Source organism: Harpia harpyja, chromosome 20 (assembly GCF_026419915.1).
Source record: "Harpia harpyja isolate bHarHar1 chromosome 20, bHarHar1 primary haplotype, whole genome shotgun sequence".
Lineage (NCBI taxonomy): Eukaryota > Metazoa > Chordata > Aves > Accipitriformes > Accipitridae > Harpia > Harpia harpyja.
In genome coordinates this window covers 17146161-17170902 of record NC_068959.1, presented here as the reverse complement: position 1 = coordinate 17170902, position 24742 = coordinate 17146161, and the positions used below count along the sequence as shown (strand labels likewise).

The 24742-nt window shown below is 44.1% G+C and overlaps 2 protein-coding genes across 17 annotated transcripts in view; one reads left to right on the top strand and one right to left on the bottom strand.

Moving 5' to 3' along the window:
• The window catches only part of PANK3 (pantothenate kinase 3), a 288950-nt gene that overhangs the window by 205575 nt on the left and 58633 nt on the right, over positions 1-24742 (top strand). The gene's annotated exons all lie outside the window — the stretch shown is intronic.
• Positions 12656-24742, bottom strand: part of TENM2 (teneurin transmembrane protein 2) — a 716298-nt gene continuing 704211 nt past the window's right edge. For all 16 annotated transcript variants that reach the window (XM_052816231.1, XM_052816228.1, XM_052816232.1 and 13 more), the window contains 4 exons: positions 21457-21753; positions 18923-20537; positions 15774-15904; positions 12656-14545 (listed from right to left, as the gene is read on the bottom strand). In XM_052816231.1, the coding sequence (XP_052672191.1) occupies positions 13784-14545; positions 15774-15904; positions 18923-20537; positions 21457-21753 (2805 nt within the window). In that variant the 3' untranslated portion in view covers positions 12656-13783. The remainder of the gene's footprint in view (positions 14546-15773; positions 15905-18922; positions 20538-21456; positions 21754-24742) is intronic.

Sequence of the window (24742 nt, the reverse complement as noted above, 5' to 3'; positions counted from 1 at the left end):
ACATCCGCAAATCCGTCCTATTGCTCTGGCAGGTATTGGCTGGGTCTTGCCCGATGTCCTGCCGGTCCCTGCACCCCTTGTTCCAGACGAAGCAGTCGGTTTGTTCTGTGCACACGCAGCTCTTTGGTACAATGCTCCCTCACACACAGTGTCGTGTAGCCTGGGTGAGATGGGAGGAATGGTGAGAGTTTCAGGTTCGTCTAGCAAGGTGAGTATTAAATAGGACCCGTGCAGCAGGCTGGGTTTCCCACTACCCTGGGAAGTCTGCTGGCTGGATTTCTGCTGGTTTGGCCTCTTGCAAGAGGGTTGTAAGAGATCCCTGACTAGTTTGTGAAACAAGATGCTGTAGAATAGTTCAGGTTGGAAAAGACCTTTAAGATCATCAAGTCCAACTGTTAACCTAGCACTGCCAAGGCCACCACCATGTCCCTGTTTAACTATGTCCTAACTGGCACTTGCTCTTTAGGAAATGTGCTGATCACTCTTCCACAAAGTGCATCCACACAGGGAGACGCTACTCTGGTCAGGTTTGCTACATGGGCACATCCTTAGTGATCCAACAAGGCTGCTTAACTCTTTGACTTTGTTGTACGGAAAGCAAAGCTCTGGGATATTTTGTCCCTTCAGGCTATAGTTAAGGTTTTACTTTCTGACAATTTTGTTTTTTCTCCTGTTTCCCACCTCCCATATTACTGAGGGGCAGAGCTGGGAGCACTGATCAAACCCCAGGGGATGTCAGTAGTCCCCCCAAAGTGTATTGGGAGAGCATACAACTATCCTGCTGTATTAAAAACAAACCCGCTTTTTACCTTTTATTATGTTTTCTGATTTATGGTTTCATACATTCTTAGGTGTCTATGCAGGAAATAAAATGCTGAGGTGGGTGCTAGCAAATATCCTTGAACATACCCAAGGTCCTGTAGTGTAAAAAGGCTCTTGTATCTGACTCCCAAGCTCACCGTAGAAGGAGAAGCCTGAAGTTCACAGAGGCACTGGTTGCACCAGGCGTCAGGAAACCAGACTCAGAAGGCTTTGTGGTTCCCGAGTGAGGAGTTCACAGTCCTGTTGGTGGCTGGCTTTGGTGTCAGCGCCTTAACACAGGGTTAAGAAGCTCTTATCCCTCCAGCTTTTGTTTCTGTTCTCACCCTGACTGACAGCTCCGGCCACCCGGGCACAGCTGTGTGTAGGAAATATTGCTGCTCCCCTAGACAAACCAGCCGGTCCCTGATCTCTTCTTCAGGAGTTGCTTATTTTTTCTTTTATCCCATCATCCCGGGTTGCAGCATGACCCACCAGACACCTGCACTTGCACAGTGAAGCAGCCAACAAATGGACTTAAACCACACAGGCTTCTTCAATGGCTTTGTGTCAAAGCTAGCAGAGTGGAAGAGAAAGGGCAATCAATACAGAAATTTTAAAAACTAAGTAAAATAAAAAGGCCAGCTGGAAAATAAATGTGGAAAGTGTTAAGACCTACTTGTCATAAGCCAATCAAACTAAATAAAGGTTTCTGACAAAGAGAAAGGTTTAATTCAGCCTTCTTTTATCAAAGTCTCAGGCAGTGGGTTCTGGATTTCTACTGTTAAATTTCCAGCTACCTTTTTTGTGCTGTTTGTCATGAACAGCATTAGTAAACATAATGCAGTTCTTTATGCTACCCTAAGCATTGAAAATATTGAGCAGAATCCCCCACATTTGGTTATTAAGTAGTAAATATATTACTTGCTTTTGTGAGTGCATAGGATAAAATTGTGTAGCTAAGGGAAAAGTCAAGAACATGTCACACGGCAGCTAAAACAAGATTGAAAAGTAAAGGCAAGAGACCTAGGGGTGAGTTGGAAAGCTACAGCTTTAAGAAGCCTCAGCCCCTGCAAGTCTTGTGAAAATACAAGTGCATGTGCAGCACCAAGCCTGTAGGAGTCTGTCCAAATCGACCCTTCCCCAACGTTCAAGCCTTGACCACCTCGTGTGTCATGGGAGGACTCAGGAGTTCTCAGGCTTGCACTGACCAAGTGCTCTTTGAGTTACAGCTGCATCACTGCACACTTGAACAACAACCTGCCAGGTCTGAAATAATTTTCTTCCAGCCCTTTGCTCTGGGTATTTTTTTTGGTTACTCTGTTTAGAAGTAGCTTGCCGTAATTCGGAGCTGTGAGTGTGTGGCAGGGCCGTTATACAGGGCTGTTTATGAAAGAGGGCGAGATACTGCGGTCTGTAGGACAGTCCCCAGCCACTGCTGAATCAGGGTTCTCCCAAGCCATGGGTCAATATTTACACCAGCGCAAATGTTCAGGCCATCCCCTGCCACAGGCAAGGCGGCTCTAACACGGCAACATCATTAACCTCCAAAGGCAGGAAAGCCATCCGTCAGCTAAGCGCTGCCTTGGAAGAACGGGATACGTTGCAGGACACCTGTGATAGGGACAGTCCTCCTGATTCCTGGGACTGGTGAGGCTGCCACGAGCACATCACTCAGCCACGGGTTTACTCTGTGTCGCCTTCACCATCCTTGGCACTTTGTACACCTGCACCAAAGATCTTTATCTTTCAGCAAACAAGCCTGCAGTGAGGGAATAAATTCCTAACTATGACCTTTGGTGCTCTGAGATTTTTTTCACCTACAAACAAAACAGGATTTCCCCCCCCCCCAAACAACCCTTATCTCTGTTGTTTTATTAGACCCTTGTATGCCCACTGGAAGCACCGCACTGCAATCTTTCCTTGACATTGCTGGGAAGATCGGGCCTCTGTCTTCCCTGAGTGTGTGGACATCCCTTGCAACGTACACTAGGAGCCGAATGTGTGTTTTCTACTTTGCAATAACTGAGAGTTGCTTAACCTAAATGGGAGACCACTCCACCGAAGCTGGAGCTGTTCTCATAGCGGTGAGAGTCTCTAATCCCAGTGTGAGCCCCTGTGCCAATCCCCAGGTGCTTGGCTGCCACCCATGGCTCATCAGCAGCTCCCACCCAGCCGCCCACCCAGCCGCTCGGCGTGGGGCTCTGCTGAGCTCGGCGGGAGCCGAGGCCATAGCACCAGCACCGAGCTCCTCAGCAAAGGCAGGGGCAGGTCTGCCCTCGGCAGCCAGCCCTGGTGCTGCAGGTGGGAGTTAGGAATAGGGCCAAACACTCAGTTACTCTCAGTTATAAAAAAAAAAAAAAAAGTTTAAAAGTTTCCATCAACCTGTCGTGGAGAACACATATGACAGAAAAATCAATTGGTTTGGTATCAATCGCTGTTTTTACTGGCCCATTATTTGTTCAGAAGTTAGGGAAACCTCCTCCCATAAGCAGGTTTCTCTTGGTCAGTTGTCAGCTCGCCAGCCACAGGGCTGCCACAGCACTCCACGTTTCTGGCCTGAAAATATGAACCTCTGCATTACTGCCAGCATGGCTTGTGAGTCTCAAACCCAGGGTCGCCTACAACCCTGTGCGGGTGTCCCTCGCCGGCAGAGTGGGGCGGTGGGATGTGCACAGGACGCAGCACGGCTGGAGCTCGTCCTTATCAAGTGTGACAAGCGCCTTTGGCTGCACGCAAGGAGGGAAAAACCTGCACGTGCGCAGGCTTGTAAAAGGAAATGTGGCTACGTGCACTGATACCGGTAATCGTTTTTGAGCTGGAAAAACACCGCAGTGCCGTTGCCATGTCACATCACGACGAGCTGGCCAAGGACCACCGCGGACCGGAGCTACACAGGCACCACTGGGATGGCAACATGTGCCTGACCCAGGGCAAGGGAAGCAAAACATTTAGTTTTGCCAGCATGCATTATGTTTCTAACCCTACGGATGTGACTTTTCCGTTGGGGCTCGTTTTACACTAGGATAGCGACAACAGGGCACTGCAGGTGGAATTTCTGTTGTCTAGCATGAGGTGCTGCGTTAGCATTAACAAACAGTTTCAGCAGTCGAGTTGGGGGCAGAAGCTGGTAGCAATGAAAGGTGAAGGGACAGGTGCCATCGTCTCTCAAAGTGGGAAGCAGCCGGGCAAGGGATGCCAAGGCCGCTCTTGTGAGCCGGCTGCTGCTGAGCAAGGCGGCAGTGGGATGGGAGCCAGGTGCCTCGGCAGTCTGTCGTGCCGCCTCGGCAGTCTGTCCAGTGGCACGTCTGCAGCTGCCAAGCGCAGGAGCAGTGCAGGGATGTGCCCACCACAGGGTGCCATTGCTGTCTGTGGCACGGCAGGTCTCAAAGGGGACAAAACTACTTGGACCAGTGAAAGGCAAAGTGCCATGAAGGCAGAAGCAAGTTCTCCAAGGCTTTGCCTTCCCACCTACATGCATCTCGCTTGCTCACCAGCATGCTGTTTCGGTCAGTCGTGAGCTTAAATTTGACACCCAGAGGCTGGCGAGGTGGTGCTGATGCCTGTGGCACAGCAGGGGTTTATCCCCCGTGCTACACGGGGCGAGAGGCTGACCGGCCGTGTGGCAGCGCAGCAGCGATGGTGTCGCAGGATGAATGCATGTCCACAGCCCTGCAGAGTCAGAGCACCGCTCCTGTCCAGCACACAGCGGCCTCACAGCTGCAGCAGCAAAGAAAGAAAAAAAAAAAACCCAACGAACCCCACCTAGTTACTTCACTACATAAATCAGAGGCACTAAAGAAACAACTGTCCTTTTAAAGCAGCTTAGTTTCACTTCGAAAATACTTAACCAGTGGCTAGGACTCTAAGGACCACTTATTCCACGCTTTAGTAATCCAAACGCTGCTTTATAGCTGCTGCTCACCCCCCAGCCGACCAGTAAGGCAGCGCTGAGCTTTACCGGCAGCGTGGCTATCGATCCACCTTTCCTCTCAGGACCTCCTGCAGTGCTGAGCAGGGGACCTTCTGCCAAGCCAGGTGAGGCCTGCGACCCCAGGGACAGCAGCATTTACCTCCTGCCGGGGCAAGAGGGCGGCTGCCTGGACCCGTCACACCTCAGACCGCGTTCTGGCAGCCGAACCGAGGTGGACGCAACTGCCGAAAAATCTGCCCAGCTGCTGCTGTCGGGGGCTGCGGGGAGCAGCGGGCAGGAGGGGAGGTGGAGGCAGTCAGCGGGGCCGGTGGAAGCACAAACTACAAACCTGGAGACCCGCTTCCTCGGGCAAACGGGCATAAGTTTTAAATGACGGTGAGTTTTGCAGTTACGTCACCCGCTGTTGAATACGACCGAGAACAATATTCTTCCTTTACCTGTGTCACATCTTACGGAGGGCAACGGGGCTGTAGAACGCAGAGCAGTGCAGCAGCCCCGTGTCCTGCCGAGCGGGCAGCGCTCCCTGGGCAGGGGCCGGTGAGAGCGGCCGTGCTGCCCGGTGCTGCCCGGTGCTGCCCGCTGGCTCTGCTCTGTGCCCAGCCGGGAGGAGCGAATGCAGCTGGGCTGAGCACACGGGTGCTGAGCTGGGGTTCCCGGCCACCCCCCACAGCTGAGGCTGCTTTGCATGATTTGCCGCGAGGCTCGGCGCAGGCCAATGCGGCAATGCAGACACTTCGTGTTTCTGTAAAGATTAGCATGACAGTGTGAGCTCTCTGCCCCGCTGCAGTGGGGGACGTGGTGACACAGAAGGGCTGAGATGATACTCAATGCCTTCATGGCCTCTGGTCTTTCCTGGGACGATCTGCCTTCAGCTTGCCCAGGGAGAAAGTCTGGAGCAAGGAAGATTTACCCTGCGTGGAGCAGGATCCGGTAAGGGAGCAACAAATGGGACATGGACAAGTCTCCGGGACTTGCTGACACGCACCCAGGAGAGCTGAGGGAGCTGGCCGATGGCACTGCCAGGCCATTCCCGGCTATCTTTGAAGGTCGTGGCAATTGAGGGAGGCTCTGAGCAGAGTGGCTGATAAACCAGAGGGTCTGCTGCCATCCAGGGGGACAGGCTGGAGAAAGGGCCCGACGGGAACCTCGTGAAGTTCAGGAAAGGGAAGCGCAGAGTCCTGTGCCTGGGGAGGAACAACCCCAAGCACCAGTATGAGCTGGGGGCCCCCCAGCTGGAAAGCAGCTTTCCAGAAAAGGACCCGGGGGACAAGTTGACCATGAGCCAGCAATGTGCTTTTGTGGCAAAGCAGGCCAACAGCATCTTGGGTTGCATTAGGCAGAGCATCACCAGCAGGCTGAGGAGGTGATCCTTCCCCTCTGCTCAGCACTAGCGAGACACGTCTGGAGTACTGGGTCTGGTTCTGGGTGACCCTGTACAAGACAGACGTGGACATACTGGGGAGAGTCCAGCAAAGGGCCACGAAGATGGGTGAAGGGACTGGAGCTTCTGACGTAGGGGGAGAGGCTGGGCGAGCTGGGGCTGTTCAGCCTGGAAAGGAGGTGGCTCGGGAGGGGATTTTATCAGTGTGTATGAACATCTGAAGGGAGGAGTAACGATGAAGAAGCCAGGGTTGTCTCAGTGGTGCCCGGTGACAGGACAAGGGGCAACAGGCACAGATCGAAATACAGAAAATTCTGGTTAAACATAAGAAATGCCAGTTTTACTGTGGGGGTGACTGAGCAGTGGAACAGGTTGCCCAGAGGGGCTGTAGTCTCCATCGTTGGAGATATTAAAAACCCAGCTGGACATGATTCTGAGCCCCTGCTCTTAACAGCAGGTTAGCCTCACCCGTCCTGTGACTCTGTGAAACCTAAAGGAGCTGGACTCCAAGCCCTCCACCCACACCGCTGCCGCCTTTTTAATTAGGGCCCTGTCCTGTGTCTGGTGTGAAAACTCTCTTCTCAGATGCTTTGTCACAGACTTTTTAATGGCCTGCGTTCCCCACCTGGGCAGAGACCAAGGCATTAAGATAGCGATGTCTTCAAAAAGATCACTGCAGCCCACAGAGGCAAACAGGAATCTGATTTTTATCTCTAGGAAGAACTCTTGACAAGATGAAAAAGTGTGATTTATCAAGGAGAGCCTATTGAGTCACTGACTATTGCTGACCACTAGAAACGAGACAGTTGGATTACTGATTTATAGCACTGAGTAATGTTTCTTAATATTTTACTTTAATTTACATGATTGCTTCAGTTAATGAAGTTTGGGGAGGGAGGGGTATTTGAAACAGTCACAAGGCCTGGGCTTTAGCAGGGTAGGCAGTAGTACAGCCAACACAATTCCGCTGGCAGATTTTCTTTTTATTTGCAACCACAAAATTAGACTAAAGCCTGCCAGAAGCTGTCATCTAAAGATGTAAAACTTCTGTAAATATAATTTCTCCAATAGCAATGCTGTTGAGCTGCTGTAACACAGCATGGACAGCATTACAGTATACTGCCTGCCACCTTCTGTACTCATAATGGCTTAACTGCCGCTTCCATTGTAAATCCTATTTGTTAAGGATTTATAAATTGGCTGCATTCACTTGCTTCTCTCTGAAAGTTGGCACACGGCTCTCTCCCATGGTGTTTTTACCACATTTTTCTTTATTACTTGCTTTTTTTCTCCTTGGCTCAGAAGCACCACAGAAGTAGCCTGACTGTAACCCCAGAACCATTAAATCCTTGGTAGAGGCTAAGATGCTACACAAATATTTTAACGAACAAGGAAATAAGGGAAAGCCTAACCTGTTACATTAGATAGATATATATTTTGAAGAGCTGCTGCAGAACTGCTACAAAGAGGAACGCCCCACTCCTGCCACAGGAGATGTGGGGAAATCTGGGCAGAGCTGGTGGCACCTGCTGAGCTGCAGGTGAACTGAAGTACCTGGGTGGGCGCAAGGCATCTGCTGGGGCACTGACTCTTGCCTTGATGCAAACCTCACGTTCCCCAGGTTAAGAAGTGGCTCTTGGGGCCAGTGGCGGCAGAGGGTGACCGGCCTGCAGCATGCAGGGTGCTCACAGGCAGCCACCCAAACCGTGGGTGGGAGAGGCTGGCAGGGTCAGCCCTGCCTTCCTGCCAAGCTCTTTCCTTGCCTGGGTCATTTGGCTGAATGCCTGGCTTGGGTACCTGAGCACATCACGCCGGTGCTTCCACCTCTTGGTTTTTATTTACTTGTGGTGGTGGGGAGGCTGAGCTGACATAGTGAGCTCTTGGTCAGGTGAGGTTAAAATTACCAACTTAGCCCATTAGTGTGATGGGTCCAGCTGTGAGGGTGCTGCAAAGCATGTTGTGATGATGACTGTTGTGTGACCCAGTCTTGGTTATGTCTTGGTTAACTGCTTGTTAAATACCACTTGCTCTTCCTAGTAGCTCAGCTAATCACCCGTCAGATGCTGCTGCAGACACACACAGTTCGTGTCGGTGAATCTAGATCTGCCCAGCACTGCTGCATTGGGTTAGGCAGAAGCAGAAAAGGCTTTATCAACATGGGGTGTTTGTGCTTTGACGCTGGCAGTCGTATTTGCCATTCTAGAGCTCTTGGTCATGTTCAAGCATTGCATAAAACTATGTTAATTAGGGAGATGACAGACATACATGGCAAGGGAGAGAGACTTTTTTAGATCTTATGGACTTAAACAAGCAGTTACAGCATGTAATGTATGTATACAGGTACCTACCAACACCAGTAGCCTCCTGTGACAGCCTCTGCCCAGTGGAGCCACCTGCTAGAGCCAGCACTCCTTCACTATTTTCCATGGGCTGAAAGTGGCTGTGAGGCTGTAAATTCTCTGCTCATTCAGAGATCTGGCGAGTAAAATGTCTTTTGCAGCTGCTTCAGCAACTGTACTGTGGTGTGCGATGACCCCCATCTTAAACTCTTCTGCGAGCATGCAGCCGTCGGCACTTGGTGCCGCTGAGGTGAAGTGAGCTTGGTTCCAGAGGAGTAGCAGATTTCAAATGCAGCGAGTAAGGTTTAAACGAATTAATCCTTGTAAATAAGAAACCTTTATGCTGCAGGCTCTACCTGAAGAGGTTGGGAAGGAACTTTCCTTGTTGGCAGAAAAGCTCAGAGAGAGCTCAGAGGCAGAGCGGTCCCGGTACCTCTTCATTACCCAGCTTAGCTGAAGCCAGGGAGCCTGTTACACTCTACATCTGGCTAGTAGAGCCCCATTCCCCATTCCCACATTCAAAATTGCCCAGGGACATCTAATCTTAGTTCCTCTTTGGAGAAAAAATTATAGCTATAGAAGGTCTTGTCTTCCAGATAAAATCTGTATTTTCTGAGATTAAAGGCCTTGTGCTTAACATTTGGGTGGTGTAGGCCTTGTAAGGTCTTCCTACCTTAGTTTGTAAGGTAAGATCTCACCTTTGAACTGATGCACAGTTAAAATAGAGGCCACCTGAGTATATGACTGACCTTAATGTGCGGTTCTTGTGCAAGAGCACCAGATGAACACAGGACATTATGATAGGGTGACAGAAACTTTACCTTTTGAGTTTCCTAGGGCTGTAGCCTCAAAGCTGACTGTCAAACATATTCCCATGTTCGATCATCACTGAGTGCTTTAGAAGTGTTTGCAAGACTGTCGGCAAAAGGATCAACCTGACAGAAATTATAGCACAAAGCAGTTAATACAAATTATTCAGTGCCACTCAGTTCTGATGTGGTTTTCTTGGGTTCCTGGGGAAGGCTAATGCTTGTTTGCACAGGAAACTCTGGACCACCAAACATGAGAGAGCCTTGGGAGGAGGTGCTATGGTCATGTCCAGGGCAGATGAGGGATATCTAGCTCTTCTGCTCTTACAGCAATGATGAGCCTGGGCTACATGAAGATCAGGTGCTTACAGGGTAATATTACAGAGGCAGAATGCTGTTGGCACGTTCATTTCTGGCAGGAAAATTCCAAGAGGCTACGTTACCCAAGGGATGGGAGGTGAAAACTAACAATACCAGAGCCAGGTTCCCATGCAGGTTTCAGAGTGGCTCTGCACATTCTCAGAGCCCAGCACGTGTGCGTGTGTCAGCCCTTGCACTCCAGGTAGCAAAGAAAAAATAAAAGGCTCTAAGTGCTTCCTTCCCCACGTTTGTTCCCATGAGAGTGTTGTGGATCCATTGGTCTGGCCCAGCTTTAGGAGGAGCTTCTGTTGGTGCCTTTATTTGGGACACACCGAAGCCACCAAGGCTAACGCGGTGCTGTTGGGGGACTGGCGTGGGCAAGGCAGTGCAAGGAGGCAAAGGCTGGGAACTCTGAGTGTCTCGTGGGCAGAACTGCCATCACGCAGCCAGAATGCCATGGAGTGCAACCTCGAGAGGCAAAATGCCAGTGGTGGTGAGGAGCAGGGTGTGCTGAGACAGGCGCCTACACTGACAGCAAAAAGTCCCAGGCTTTGGGCTAAGTCAGGAGGCAAAACTGTTTTTTCAAGCTGAAATGCAAGGTTATAAATACCAAACTCCTTCAGTTACAGCAATCCAATAGGAGAAAAGGAAACGTACTCTAATGCTGATCCTCCATCTGGTTTTAGCTTCAAATAGAAGCTTGGATTTGTTCTTGGATTTGTGTTCGCTCTGCAGACAGCTCAGCTTATGCTCGAGTGAGTTAGAAGGGCAAACTTAGGTTCGTAGCTCTTGGGCTGGCCTGGTCTCAGGCATGGTGCCTTCCCAGCGAGGAGTGCTTCTTACACGGCTGCCCTCAGCCTGACCTGGTCCCAGTGCTGTTGGGGACACAGCCACGATGTCACTGTTAAAGCCACCACTTAACTACTCTCCCATAAAAAGGATCCCAGTTCACGTCTCTTTGGCGTTGCTTTAGGTTCATCACCTATTCCATATGGAAAAGCGTAGCAAGGAGGACAGAGGAAAAGCAAGGGCTTTGAGAGGCACAGGAGGTACCAATTTGCGGGGGCTGAGGAAAGGGGGGGTTGTAGAAAGGAAAAGGGAGAAAAAGATATCTCAAGAAACAGGGGAAACTCAGATGGCACCACAGGAGAGGAGGCAATAAGTGGTTGGCCATGGCCACATCAGTCCAGTTATCTATCATCTCCCCCATTTGTTAAGCGAAAAGCTCTTTAGTATGGCCTCCAAAAGTCAGCTATTTTTCCAGACGTGAGAGCATCTAGCTCTTTGTCATAATTACAAAATACAGTAATTCTTCCAATCTCTTTGATGCACCACATAAGGGTTTCCTAAGTAACTGGACATACTGCGGTTTACTTGCCAAAAGGACAGGCTGGGAGAGTTTGCCCATGTAGATACACTGTTGTTAAATGCGGCAGGGAATCTGCATGGAAACACAAAAAAAGCATAGTGGCAGAGCCAAGAGGTAACGTTGGGAATGACCTCAGTCAGGACCAGCACAATAGTTAGCTGGATCCAAGAGCTCAAGTGTATTGCTGGGGCTTTCCCCGGGACTTGTGCTAAGTTGCACACAGGTTTTAGAAACCATAGATAGCCCTGGATAAATGGTCTCTGGTGAGTATTTAGCTAGCATGACTGGACCACTTTCAAAAGTTGTGTTTAAGAAGGTCCTGATGATGTATATGTTATTTGCAAAGGAGCTGGGTAGGGAGTGCATCCCCTGCAAATCTGTTACATCTCCTTCCATAGTAATTAATATTAAAAAGGGTACTTCACTTTAACAAAGTTTCCTTTTGAAATAGCAGAATCTCTAATTCTGAAGAGTTTCAGCTTTAGGAGAATGGTGACAGAATAAAGGACATTGGGGACTGTGCAACAGGTTCTCATTTCAACCCTCCCAACTGCAAGAAAAATTCCATTCCAAAAAATGGCCTAAGCAGCTTACCAGTACAGGGCAAGGGTAATCCAGAAAAGCTGTGATAATGAAAAGTGTCTCCACCTTGTGATTTCATGCTTTATGCCTCCATTTAAAAAAAGTAACAATACTTCTTAAGAGGCTTCACTTATAAAGAAGTCTGATAACGTAACAGCACTTCAAGTCCATCAGCACAGAAAAACATCTGCAGTGATGGACATACAGGATTTCATCTGAAAATGTACCCAGCCTCATGCTTCAGAGGCTGAGTAACAGGGCTTGGCGTTCCCGTGCGTGCGCTGCATAGGGCAAACACACAGGTGTAACGTGCCAGTCACAACAGGATGGCTCTTGTTTGCACAGCAAAAATTGGATGCACTTTCTGAGTGCTATAGGTGTTGTACAACAGAGCCAGTGAACTGTTCTGCTTTAAAAATGACCTGGAGAGAATTAATGCCCATAATCAACTCAAGCATCTCTGTCGATATCACGAATTATTAAAAACCTCATTTGCAATCCCCAAAGCGAAACTGTTCTCGAAATTAAGTAGAGCTCCCTAGCTACATACTTAAATGAGATAAAAGCAGCAGGGCTCTGGTTGATGGATGGTTCCCTTTTAACATCAGCAGGAGTGACTGTTTGCTTAGGGTCTTTGATCTTACCTCCAATTTTTAAATGTGGTAGAAATAAGCAATCTCCCAAAGAAGACAGATTTCATGGAGACTTCCTGGCACACAGCACGGCCTTCCATGTTCCTTTTAATATTATGTTACTGCATTTTCAAACTGTTTGGATGTTACTCTAGCGCAATTAAAACTAATTCCAGGATTGAAATGTGGCAGTTTGAGGGTTGCTAGTTGTGAGGCTCAGAGAGGGAATTTCTAAAGCATTTACCAATTTTCTGCTGTGTCCTAAACAGAGTTCTAGGCGATGTGTATGTAGGACTTTGCTTACCCAGAGATCAAAGGACCAGCCCTCTGTAGAATCCATGCTACAACAACAGCAAGTCATTTCGACATCTAACATGCTGTGTGCATTAGGTGACAGTGAGACACTAATACTTTTTCATTTTTAAAAGATTTCACAATGGAAGACAAGTAATTCACAGGAGTTTTAGAGACTTTATTTATGTATAAACAATTTAAACACTTTGCCATAAATTATCTTTGCCTGTCTCTAGTCTTTGCTTAGCAGCAAATTAAAATTAATATAAAAACTCAATGAACAATTCATACATGTATATTACAAAAAAGTTCTTGTACCAAAGTTCTTATTAGACTTTTTTTTTTTTCTTTTTTTTTTTTTGTGGTGACTGTAATGTGATTGTCTCAGTTTCTCGACCAAACAAACACACTAATAATTTTTAAATCTGAAACAGTGATTGTGCCTTCTGGCTGATGTATGTACAGGGTGATCTGACGTGGTGCCCATTTGCAATAGTGTAACACAATGCCCACAGCTCTACTGGAACTGATACCAACAAACTACTGAATCTAAACAGACTACACCCTGTAACTGTGTTATACTGTCCACAATGGAAATCTTCAAAGACAAACAGAGTATGAAATTTATTTGTAGTGATTTATAGCCACCATTTTGAATGTAACTTTACACTCTGCCCTCTTTGAATAAGTTAAGATTCAGGCCAGACAAGTGGAGGGTCAGAGTGCAAGTGTGGTTTTGTTACTTTTAAATATATTTTTCTTTACTATTTCCAGTGCGCTCTCACTTGCATTCTCATTGTCCTCCAGTTGCTACACACAAATCACCCCAAAGTCATGTTTTAAATGCACCTGTATTTTGCTTTAAATGAAAACCTCTTGGATATTTATCAAACAAGCAGTCTGAATCATCTGTGTTTCATCAGCTGGTTAGTGAAAGTGGCCCACTTGGATTTCTTAGTTTGCTCACGTGTGAATGGAGTGAGGTAATACAATACGAGGCCTTCTTTTTGTTTTTCTTTAGACCCAGAACAAGTGGGTAATATTTCAGGGGTACTTTTTAATTTGTACGGTTAGAGTTTTCAGTCTGGCTTTAGTCCACTTCAGGATGTGGTTTTTAATCACTTGAACAGTAGCATTTAACTCAAAAAATATGAGCTTTTTTGCCACTTACTATCCCAGAGTAGCTCAGCCTAGTGCCCCCATTTAGGTCTTCATCTCCTTAGGAGAGGAGATAACAGTTATGACTACTGATTCATCCAGCAAAGGATGACAGCAGGTTAATTTGTTACCTCTTTCCCATTTCATTCTGTCTTAAAAACTGGATGTTGCTGCTACTGTCTGCTAGCTCTGGGTACTGCTCCACAGGCAGGACATAATATCCCTCGTAACCTTGAACCCTTCCCGTGTTCAGAAGCTGCTGCTTCTCTCCGTCTGTCCATACGCGGCTGCCCTCTCGGCCATCCCGTGCCTTCTGCTGCTCTTTGGCCCAGGCTGATCCCAGGGCTCGCTGCCGAGCCTGGTCTAACACTCTCGCCTTTTCCTCGTCCAGCGTGTCGGGGGTCAGTCCGTAGCGGATGTTGATCAGCAGGGTGGAATACTGAAACTCAATATTCGTAAACCTTCGAGTCCTCCCATTGACGAGGAGAGTGGGCTGGGAGACGGTGACGTTGACTCCGCTGTCCAGGACCTTCCGCCCGCTGGTCATCGCGAGGGTGACGAGGTCGCTGTCAGCTGAGCCTATCTTGACAAAGTAGTGGGTATCCTTCCCCTCGATGCTGTAGTGCATTTTTTCCAGGTAGTGAGCACTGTTAAGGACAGAGGCAATCTTTCTGCTGTCGTCTGTGGCTATGCTGGAAATGCCAGTGGTTACACGGCCTTCCTTCACAGCAAACATGATTCCTCTCCCAATGATAGGAGTGGTTGTTGCGAACCAGTGACCTGCTTTTTCTCTAATATTGGCATGTAATCTTTTAGATATGACCTGTCCCTCAAGAGCCATGAAAGCTTGGTTGTGTCTTTCTGTTGTCTGCTGAACTCCTGTAATTAGCTGGGGAAAGCAAAACAAAACAAAAAAACACCGAAGAAGATATAGATCTGAAAATACTCATTTAGGAGACCGATACTAATCTTTGCTTTGCTTTTTGAAAGGAAAGCCATGCAGTGAAAAATGCTACACTACGAGAAGACCACTCTCAGTTACCAGTCCAGATACATATCCTGTTTTAGAATTAGGTAACTACTCATTTGGCAAATTATTTTGCTATCAGTAATACCCAATAAAATATTTCTCATTAATCACCTTTTGTAGCATATATGTACTACAAATCTCAATTTTGGCAAATTATATAATGTCTGTTACAAGAATAAGTAAGACTCAAGTCTAGCACAATTTTAATCAGAGCTGAAAACACAGAATCCATCTATTAAAAGGTGGCACTTAACTTCTGGACGCTTTTGCCCAGAGATTTCAACCAGTATATATGACTAAAATGCTTATGAATGTAAGCCTTTTTGAAAACAGATGAGATTTGGGCTCCAAAATACCAAAGCAATTCCTGAAGAGGGGATTTAGGCTCTAAAATGACTTAGAAGCCTGTGAAAGCAGTATGTTTAGGTTTACATGATCGTTTCTGTTGTATTACCACAAATCTGAAGTAAGCCTAGCAAAGACTAAGTTTGGAATTGGCCTAGTACTCTTTTTAAGTTTATTAAATGGGTTGGAATTTATTATAAAGGTCGAAAGCATATACCATTTTCCACGCTTAACCTGACAAGTAAGTCTGAATGCTGTAACTGGTTAACTGTAGTAACTGAAGTAGCAAACCAAAGCCTCTAACTATGAAAAGCATCAGACAAAAAATGACAAGAAATCCTATTACAGGGTGAGAAGTAGAACCATTTCTTAGCAGTACAGCAAGTACCAATCTAAGTTTACTGCAACGCATATGTTATTAGGATGATTTTACCAAAGGTACAACAGATGATGAATTACCCTGACAAAGTCTCCCTTTGTCATTGCTAATCAAGTTAATCAAGTTACAACTTGTTAATCAAGGAAGAACTCAATAAAAGACAAACTAATGACACTGTAATTATGATAACAATGAAGCTGGCAAGAAAGGCATATGTTCATTAGTATAAAATCTAGCTATACTCACTTCATTTTACACTGAAATAAATACTTGGCCTTCTGCTATAACTACAGAAGAGCCAGCAATTCTATTCATAGAGTGGGGCAAATTTATCAAGAAAAATAACTTCATATTTCTGCCTACCTGTCCATTTTCACACGCTTGACTCTCAGACAACTCATATGGCGGTGACACAAAGTACATTTTTGCTCTAGGGAAACCAGGAATAATGTTGCTAAGCTGAAATCCAAACATCACCAACCAGCTTTTGACATCTAAAAATCAAAAGTAAGCAGGCAAGTGAGAAATAAAGGTGTGTAATAAATACAAGAAATAAAAAAATTTAGGAAATCCATCCTTGACCTCCTTAATTTCAAGTAGCAGTGGAACTCATAATTTATGTTACAGCATGGCACTTTACAGAATAGTAATCCACCATGAACAGGCAGGCACAGGACATACTGCTTTAAATTTACCCTAAATACTTCATCAGGGATATACCACCTATTTCATTCTTTTTCCATTACAGCACATGGATTATCCAAACATCACATATGCAATACTTGTTTCATCTCTGACACCTTCTGATGTGGCTAATGTAACCTATAAGCTGTATTGTAAAATCGTGTTTTATTAGGTTAGTATTCCTAAAAACATCTGCAAAGTCCTTTGGGAAAATACATGGCTTCTCTTCTATGTCCTACTTCTATTAGCTGTTATCAGGTCTCAGGAGGCTCCATTAAATGCAGTGAGAAGCTAGACTTGTAATTCAGATGTCTAAATTTAGGCACCATGAATATCCTCCCCATCCCTGCAGGCACAGTACAGAAAAGTAGGAGCTGCATGGGAGGGTTACAGCTCAGCTCTGGGGTGAGCTTTGGGAAGTTCCAGCTCTGGGTTTGACCAGTAAAACTCTGTCTTCATATCCAGTTGCGAAAGCTAAGTAACTAAATTAATAACAGTAATTCTCACTCAGCAGGTATTAAGAACTAATGATGTATTTTAGTAACCAAAATGATGTTTTAACACCCCCCCCCAAAAAGCCCAAGACCCTGTTTTACATTTCTGTTTCCTGCTTCTCTTTTCTGGCTGTCACGGAGATAAGGAGCAGTGTGGGAGCATGGGTACTTCTCAGCTGATTTGGACCTATGTTCATGACCGTTTCTGTTGAAAAATCTCTCCTGTCTTTTCCAGTGGCCTCCTCTCCTCGCTGGCCTACAATGACTCCTGATGCTGCCATCGCCACTTTGTTGTGTGAGCCAAACTCCAGGTTTGAAAAGAGACATGACTGTGGCAAGACATTCTCGATGCAAGGGTCGCTGGCTGAATTTAGACCACTCCAAGCATGGTGTCTGCAGCAGGTAGGTGCACAGCCGGCTGTGCCTGCTGCCCGCAGGCACGCAGAGTGTGCAGAGCACCTGCCTGTGCATACAGACCTCCGGGACATGCTCCGCCACAACACGGCACCTTGCTTGCTGTTGCAAAGCCTGTTTTCCCAAAATTTTTAGCAGAGGTGATGTTACATCATAAAAAGTGTAATACTTCTTGGTTGTGGACATTTGACAGCAAAAGTCTTCTTTCCTTAGCCGTTCTGACGCTAAAATAAGTAGTAGAATACTTTGCTTCTACAAAGATATTTGTATGTATCACCCATTGCACAGTGCCTACCAACCTACCATATTTTTCCTCTAGCTTTGGACAGCACAGTCTTACTGCTCCTTTTTAAGGCTTCAGTTTATTTTATGGTATAATGATATCTCCCGAACAATTCACTTCAGCTGCCCTAATTCTGCAAAAGAAGAGGAGGACCTATATACAAAGTAGTTACTATTTTGCTTAGCTAATGTGCTTTGCAGCACTGCACTTGCTACAGGAATTCTTTTCAGCAAAACCTGTGAATAAAGCAGTGTCAGGGGTTAAGAGTAAGAATGGATTGGGGTGGGGAAGTTTTTTTTGTTTTGTTTTCTGTTTGGGTTTGTTTTAAACTATGACAACCAGGGTGCCACCATAATCACTTCTTGTGCAAGATAATCTGTTTAGTCCCTACAGCAACAAATGTTTTTATGACCAATGAAGTATTTTTACAGACTACAAGGTTATACCAAAGTGCAATGTATCTTCCTAGATTTCATCCAGTGGATAGGTAAATGAAATGAATGCAATTTCAGAACGTAGCAAAATATCATAAGATGACACTGAAAATCTAAATCAAAAAGTGGTTGATGAAAATAGGAATTCCATGGAATTTAGGACAATGGAATTTGACCCAAGGTAATTTTAGTCACCGATGTTTTCACACTATCAGATACAAATTGCAAAGTAGCTACAGTAGAACCTATGGTGTGTTACACATACGATTAGGTCCCAACATACTAATGAAACTTGCTATGAATTTCTTTGAGGAAATGCACACTTTTCGTGAAATTCAAATTACTGCTAAAATTAAGAGAGTTCCTTTTTAAAAATGATATCACTGCCGTAATTATTGTAAACTGCATATTCAATTCTGAAAAAAAGCTTTTCCTGAAGATGTATGAATTACCTTTCTTTTTAGAAATTGCCATCAGCTAGTTCAAGTACTGTGTGATGTTACTAAGTGAAAAATTATTACTAATTAAGAAGAGGTTACAAGTTTTACCCAATTCTAACATACACAATCAAAACTACTTTATTATTTCTCTTTCTCAGCTCTACACATTCCATAAAATTTCTTAGCCTTTCAGGAGGAAATAATTTAAAAAAAATCAAGATTTTTGTTTTAAAGACTAAAGACTGTTTGCATATTAAAAGTTAAATGGGAAAAAGAGGCTTAATTAAATCCATTCTTGGTGCTAATTCATAATGTGCCCATGGGCTCAGTCAGCAGTTAATTTTGAAAGTAGCCCTGAAGGAAGAGATGCCGAGTGGTTCTGGTTCCCGATTCTGCAACTAACCTGCCAGTGATTCTGGTAGGTGACTTCACTTTTCTTTATATAAAATTAGAATGAACATGTCTTCATACAGTACTAGGTCAATAGGAAGAGCACTATGGTTGTGCTGAAATTGAATATTTAGGCAAATTTTTTTTTTTCCCCTCCATAATTCATTGTGGCTTCTCATTTAGCACCCTTCATTCAGGGAGGAGCAGTATGAAAGAATCAGGACTAGCCAGCCCTTTTCATAGCACAAAAAGGAAAATGGCCCAACCTTGATGGGAAGATTCAGCAAATAGCTAGTAAGGAGAAGTCTGATTTCTTTCCCAAATCAACTTCCAAACTGTAGTGTTATTTATAAGACATGTAATGAAGTCTCACCTGTTACATAATTCTTTAGATCCAGTTCATTGCTAAGAGGGTTGTTACTCTTGAACATGTACAGATTGAAAGGAGCTGGTTCTCTACCAATGTTTTTCCACATGGTGTAATCAGGAGATGTCCAGCGCCCAGCCAGGACATCATAGTCCCTTTGGGTAAAATGGACGAGTTTGGTTAAAGGATCATACAGCCCTCCATGGAACCCAATAACCAGCTGGAAATCAGGGTTAGAGTCATAATAAATCTCCCCATATGCCGTGTACTGAAGCTGTTTGATCATGAGGCCGTTGATGCTGAACACTGCTAATGGAGTGCCTGTGTTATCAGAGGCAACATAATACTCTTCCCCACTGCTACTCTCCATTGCAAAGAGGTGGCCTTGCAGATCATAGTACAAAGAGGTAATTTCTGAATTGGAATGATTATAGACATGAGTTACCCTTGTTGGATTGTGAAGATCAGCATAAAAGTACTGTAGATGATGCCCCAGGTTAGTCTTACATGAAGCCCTTCGGCCGAGTCCATCATAACGGTACTGAACACTCCACCCATTTGCTTTGTTGTAAGCTCTTGTTAAGAGTCCTTTGGAGTTGTACTCAAACACGTCTGAGCCTCGCTGACACAGGAATCCATCATCGTCAATTTTGTATGGTATGTCACCTAAGCGCGTAATCCTGTCTCTTAGGTCATAGCGCAGAGGCATCAATCGGACACTGTTTCCAGGATTCAAGAGATGAAGGTTTCCATTCAGATCATAACTGTAACGCCAGGTTGGCCTATCATTTACTGCTACGCTTTGCAGTTGCCCATCTCCATCGTAATCATAGGTATACTTGGTTGTGTTGGCATATGGACCAAGTTTCAGTTCTCTTTTAGTTACCCTTCCCATGCTGTCATATTGTACAGTCATCCAGTACATCAGGGATCTGAACATTTCATACTGAACTTCTTTAATGCGTCCATGGGTATCAAAGTGCTTACTCAGTGTCATAACTGCTGTAGTAATAATTTGATTTATATCATAATAAATAACTCCAAATTTGCCAAAATGCTCTACTTTGCCAGAAATCTCATCGTAACGGTAAAGATCAACTGGAAGAGGCGTCTCACTTATTATAGGTTTGATGCTTGCAATTCGAAAGCTATTATCATGATATGTATAATCGAACCTTGCATTGACCATACCTTCTTCAGAGAATCTGTAGATTTGTTTGTCAACAAGAGGACCAATTTTACGATAGCGGATTGTACAAGAAAATCCTCCACTTTGCAAATTCACCATTTTTAGGACACCTGTAGTTTCATCATATCCAAAAGTAACTGCAGTGCTGTCATAAACAATTTCAGATAATTTGGATAGCTTTCCGTACTTGTAGAAGACTTGTCGGCCAGTACCTAAAAACGATGTTTTCAAAATCCTCCCATCATCACTGTAATCAAAAATCACTGATGCATTGCTTTCAGGAGGATTATAAATATTTCTAATGTAGCCAATAGAGGTGTGAGTTGACATGCTGTGCCGAGCAACGCTAGGCATGGTAACAGCATGAAGTCGGTCTGAAGAATCATACTCGAAGATATACTGTCGTTGACTCTGAAGCAGTAGTACCATTGACTATAGGGAACAAAATTATACACAGTTACTAGCTTTCAGCATGTGACCTCTGAGAGGGTATTAAAGAAAAGAAAAGTTTACTGAAGAGGCACTATTGTTAAATGAATAAAAAGAGAATTAGATACATTAGTTAGGGGCACAAAGCTGCTCAGCAATATTGTCAGATTGTCAGACGAGAGGATCTGCTGCTTGGAAATCAATATCCTGACACTCCAGAGAAACTGTAGGTTAGCAACCTATTAGCTACCCTCCCTTTAGGAGGACTATTTTTTTTTTTTCTTTTTTACTGAGGGATGCAGAGGAGTTAGAGAAATGACTTGATTTATCTTTCTGCTAGCAGTTGCAATTCACAACTATTACTGTGAAACAGGTGAGAAACTAAGCAGAGAACATCAGCTCTGGTTTGCTTAAAACAACAGATTTGAAGAAGGAAAAGGGAAAATAATATGCAATTTTGAAGTATTTAAGACACTTTTATGATTGAATTGTCTTAATTAGGCTAAGTAAAAATGCATTATCGTATTTTCATTTAATAAATAATGATTAGAGATGAATTACCTGTTTCTGCCTGAACCTTTTGTCAGGTTTAGTCATGCATTTTTGGTCTTAATTAAGCACAATTCATTGTGTTAGTTTATGCTGTTATATAGCAGCCTAACCGCTTTCAGGAAAACATCAAAAGACACGAACCGTGAACAAAGTAAAGTACTTCCCATTAAAAATTAGTCAAAATCAGTTGACTAACTGAAAAATAAGGAATTCTGAGACCAGGTACAAAGGGATTCTTAACAGCTGGAATACATCAAATTTTAGGCAATTTGTGTGTGTGTGTGTATGTTATGTACAGAGCTTAAAATGAAGCCAAATAGTACTTAGTCTCTTTGTAGCTAATGTCAGAAGGTAAAACAACATCACCTACTTTTTCTAGATAGGTGTAGCTCCAAACTTTCCCATCTGCAAACATGCGTGATATGATCCTGCCTTGCTTATCAATATCTGTTCTTTCACTCATGGCACCGCGCTGAAGCCCAGCCAGGCGCCCATTGAAGAAATAAGACACGTTGACAGCAGCCAGGCCACTGCTAGGTAGCCAAAGGAAAGGCCGTCCCAGCTGATCATAAATTATCCTCAGTGTAAATTTCCGGTGATCATCATAGATTTTTTCTGTGCGTATGTTCCGGTCATAATCAATGGACAGTAAATTCCTTCCGTGCACCTATTGAATGAAAGAAGGCTGCATTCAGTGAGCAGTGGGCACTATGCCTCTACGAATTTTCAGTGTGAAAATAGCATGCACAACGGAGAACTCAATTTCCCCACATTTTTGAAAAGTGTAGGACATCTTCCTATTAACTGGGTTTTGCTTCCTACTTCACGGTGTATTCAAATGTGTAACTTTGAGTGTTTTACTGGGATGTTTCCCTTCTCCCTGCAACATGAGACCTGTAATCTTACAGAGAAAGGTTTCCCTTGTTGTCAGAACAGACAGACATACTGCACACCTAGGTCTTAAAGTGCAGAGTGTTAGCACGTAGCAGAGAAATGAATTATTTTGCATGGAAGTGATTTTTCTACTTCTGCATCAGTAGTTCTTAGCTGTTTTCCCTACATTGACTCCAAGAACAATAGAAGAAATCATAATTTTGTGTCTTCATTGAGATTTAGCCACTTAGGTTCTGTAGCTGCAACACCCTGCTTATGAATTCATTAATTTAATGTTTTCTTCATTTATTTTCCAAATATTCAATAGATCCATCAGCAACCCGATCACATGGGATGGGTTTCATTTCTTCTGATTAAAATCTTGATCATACAGGCTGGGAAAGATGGACTTCCATTTTTGAGAAACAAAAGTGCTAAATAATTAGGTTAAATGTTTTTCTTTTTTTTTTCATTTTTTTCAGTTACAATTTTCAAATCAAAGTACAGCATGAAGTGTTTCAGTCCCAGGTTTTCTTTTTTCTTTAGTAAAAGAGCAAAACAGAAACAAAGGAGCATAAGAATTCCGAATGGAGAGGCTTCCAGTGAGAGTGCTATAATGAGAGATACATAAATATATTCACTGGAGGCTAAGCCACAGAATTCAGGCTAATGCTGTCATCTGATAAAGCTTCTTAAGTCATTTAATTGTAGATGCATCATTAATAAAGTAGAAGTCTTTAAATTAGAAATAATTTGAGAGCAATGACTACTTAAAAAGTATTCATTGGTTTCTGGGAATTTGTTCTTCAGCTTATATTTTACAGTAGCTTTGATTAAGCAACATTTTCTCTTATCCAAAATTAAACTGCACATCAAACAATATGTAAATTAACCCTGAGCCTTTCTCGAGGACATAAAAGTTGTTCTGAGATATTTTCACTGGCAGGGGTAAACCCAATTCCCATCCCAACCAACTCTGTAGGAATTCAGTTATGCAGAAAGCAAATTTAAAATTAATACAATCTTGTGTTTGTAAAGAAATAATTATTTGAAATTATCGCTCATTATCCTAATTTTTTCCATTAATAAAATTTAGCTCTTTAACAATTTGCATTTCCTCAGTGGGCAATTATTAGAAAAAGCTCTTTTCTGTAGGTTTTCCCAAAGGTTATCCCAGCAACAACAACTCCTGTGATTCAATGAAAAGATAGGGTATTTTTTTTAAAACACCTTGGTAAAATAAATCATATTCTGCTCTCCCACTGTAATGAAAACAAAGCCAGGGAAGCCAAACTCAACATCAGTACTTTCTCGACTAGTTTTGTAAGTGTAGGATCAATCCTGATGACAGAGACATATCAAAACCCTTTCCTTCACAGAGCTCTTGGGGAAGCAGAAGAGAGCTTTCACTTCTCAAAAACATTTAGCTATAACATTACAGGGTGTCTGACTGAAAGATCCCAATTTCTTAAGGACGGGCAGATTTTCTAAAGAGCAAAAAAAAAAAACCCAAACAAAAAAAAAGTCTTTCAAAAAGATTACAAACTGAATTTTAGCTTTTGGATTTTTGGTTTTCTTTTGGGTTTTTTTTTTTAATTTCTGAAGCTTCATAAAGCAGTTGGGATTTCTGGGGTTTCTTCCCTCCATTACAGTAACTGCAACTGTAATCTGCATGTAGGAAAGTCTGACTCCAGGTATCCTTCCTTTTCTCAGAAACATTATAAAGGTTATTAGTTTGTTTGCCATAGAGAACTAAAATATTAGGGGTTTTTTAATGATTACACAGACAAGAGCTATGCACACACAAACATCACTTGGAGAATAAAGAAGCACATGCTTGGATAATTCAGTAACTTCATTTTCATTTGTAAAATAAGTAAAACCAGAGAGTGTAATTGTAGTGTCATATTAATTACATAGAAACCCAAACAGAATGACTAACACCCACTCTTCCTGGGAACACTAATAACACTATTACAAGTATCATGACTGAAGATTACCTAACAAGCTCTTTCTCTTTTGTTCCACTACCTACATGTACATCTGGTTTTCCCGTGGCTGCTGCTGAACAAGCGGCCGTAGGGATGAGCCCTTTGTGCCTTGGGTAAACGTCTTGCAACAAAAATCACTTACATGATGCTGCACTGTAACAAAAACTCTTCAGAAGGGAATCTTATCAAGACTTTATCTGAAACTACTGCAAGACACTGAACGTGTGGCGCATAAAATAGTAGCGGACAGTAAGTGGGATAACATAAAGGTGAAGTGCAGGTCTTCCTTTCTTGGCTTAATGAAGTCTGCCCAGGCATGTTTGCAGAGGCCGACACGTACAGCTGCAACGTGCCTACAGCACGGATGAGCAGAGCTGGGGGACACAGGTAGCAGCACTACCTGAAGAATCGTTGAATAGTTTGGGTTGGAAGAGACCTTTAAAGGTCATCTATTTCAAGCCCGCCTGCAATGAGCAGGGACATCTTCAACTAGACCAACTCAGAGCCCTGTCCAACCTGACCTTGAATGCTTCCAGGGATGGGGCATCTACCACCTCTCTGGGCAACCTGCTCCAGTGCCTCACCACCCTCGTCGTAAAAAATTTCTTCCTTCCATGTAGTCTAAATCTACCCTCTTTTAGTTTAAAACCATTACCCCTTGTCCTGTTGCAACAGGCCTGACTAAAAAGTCTGTCTCCATCTTTCTTATAAGCCCCCTTTAAGTACTGAAGAAAAGGGGTATGGGCTCCAGTAAGTACTCGTAAGAGGTGAATCCCATATAATAACAATCCC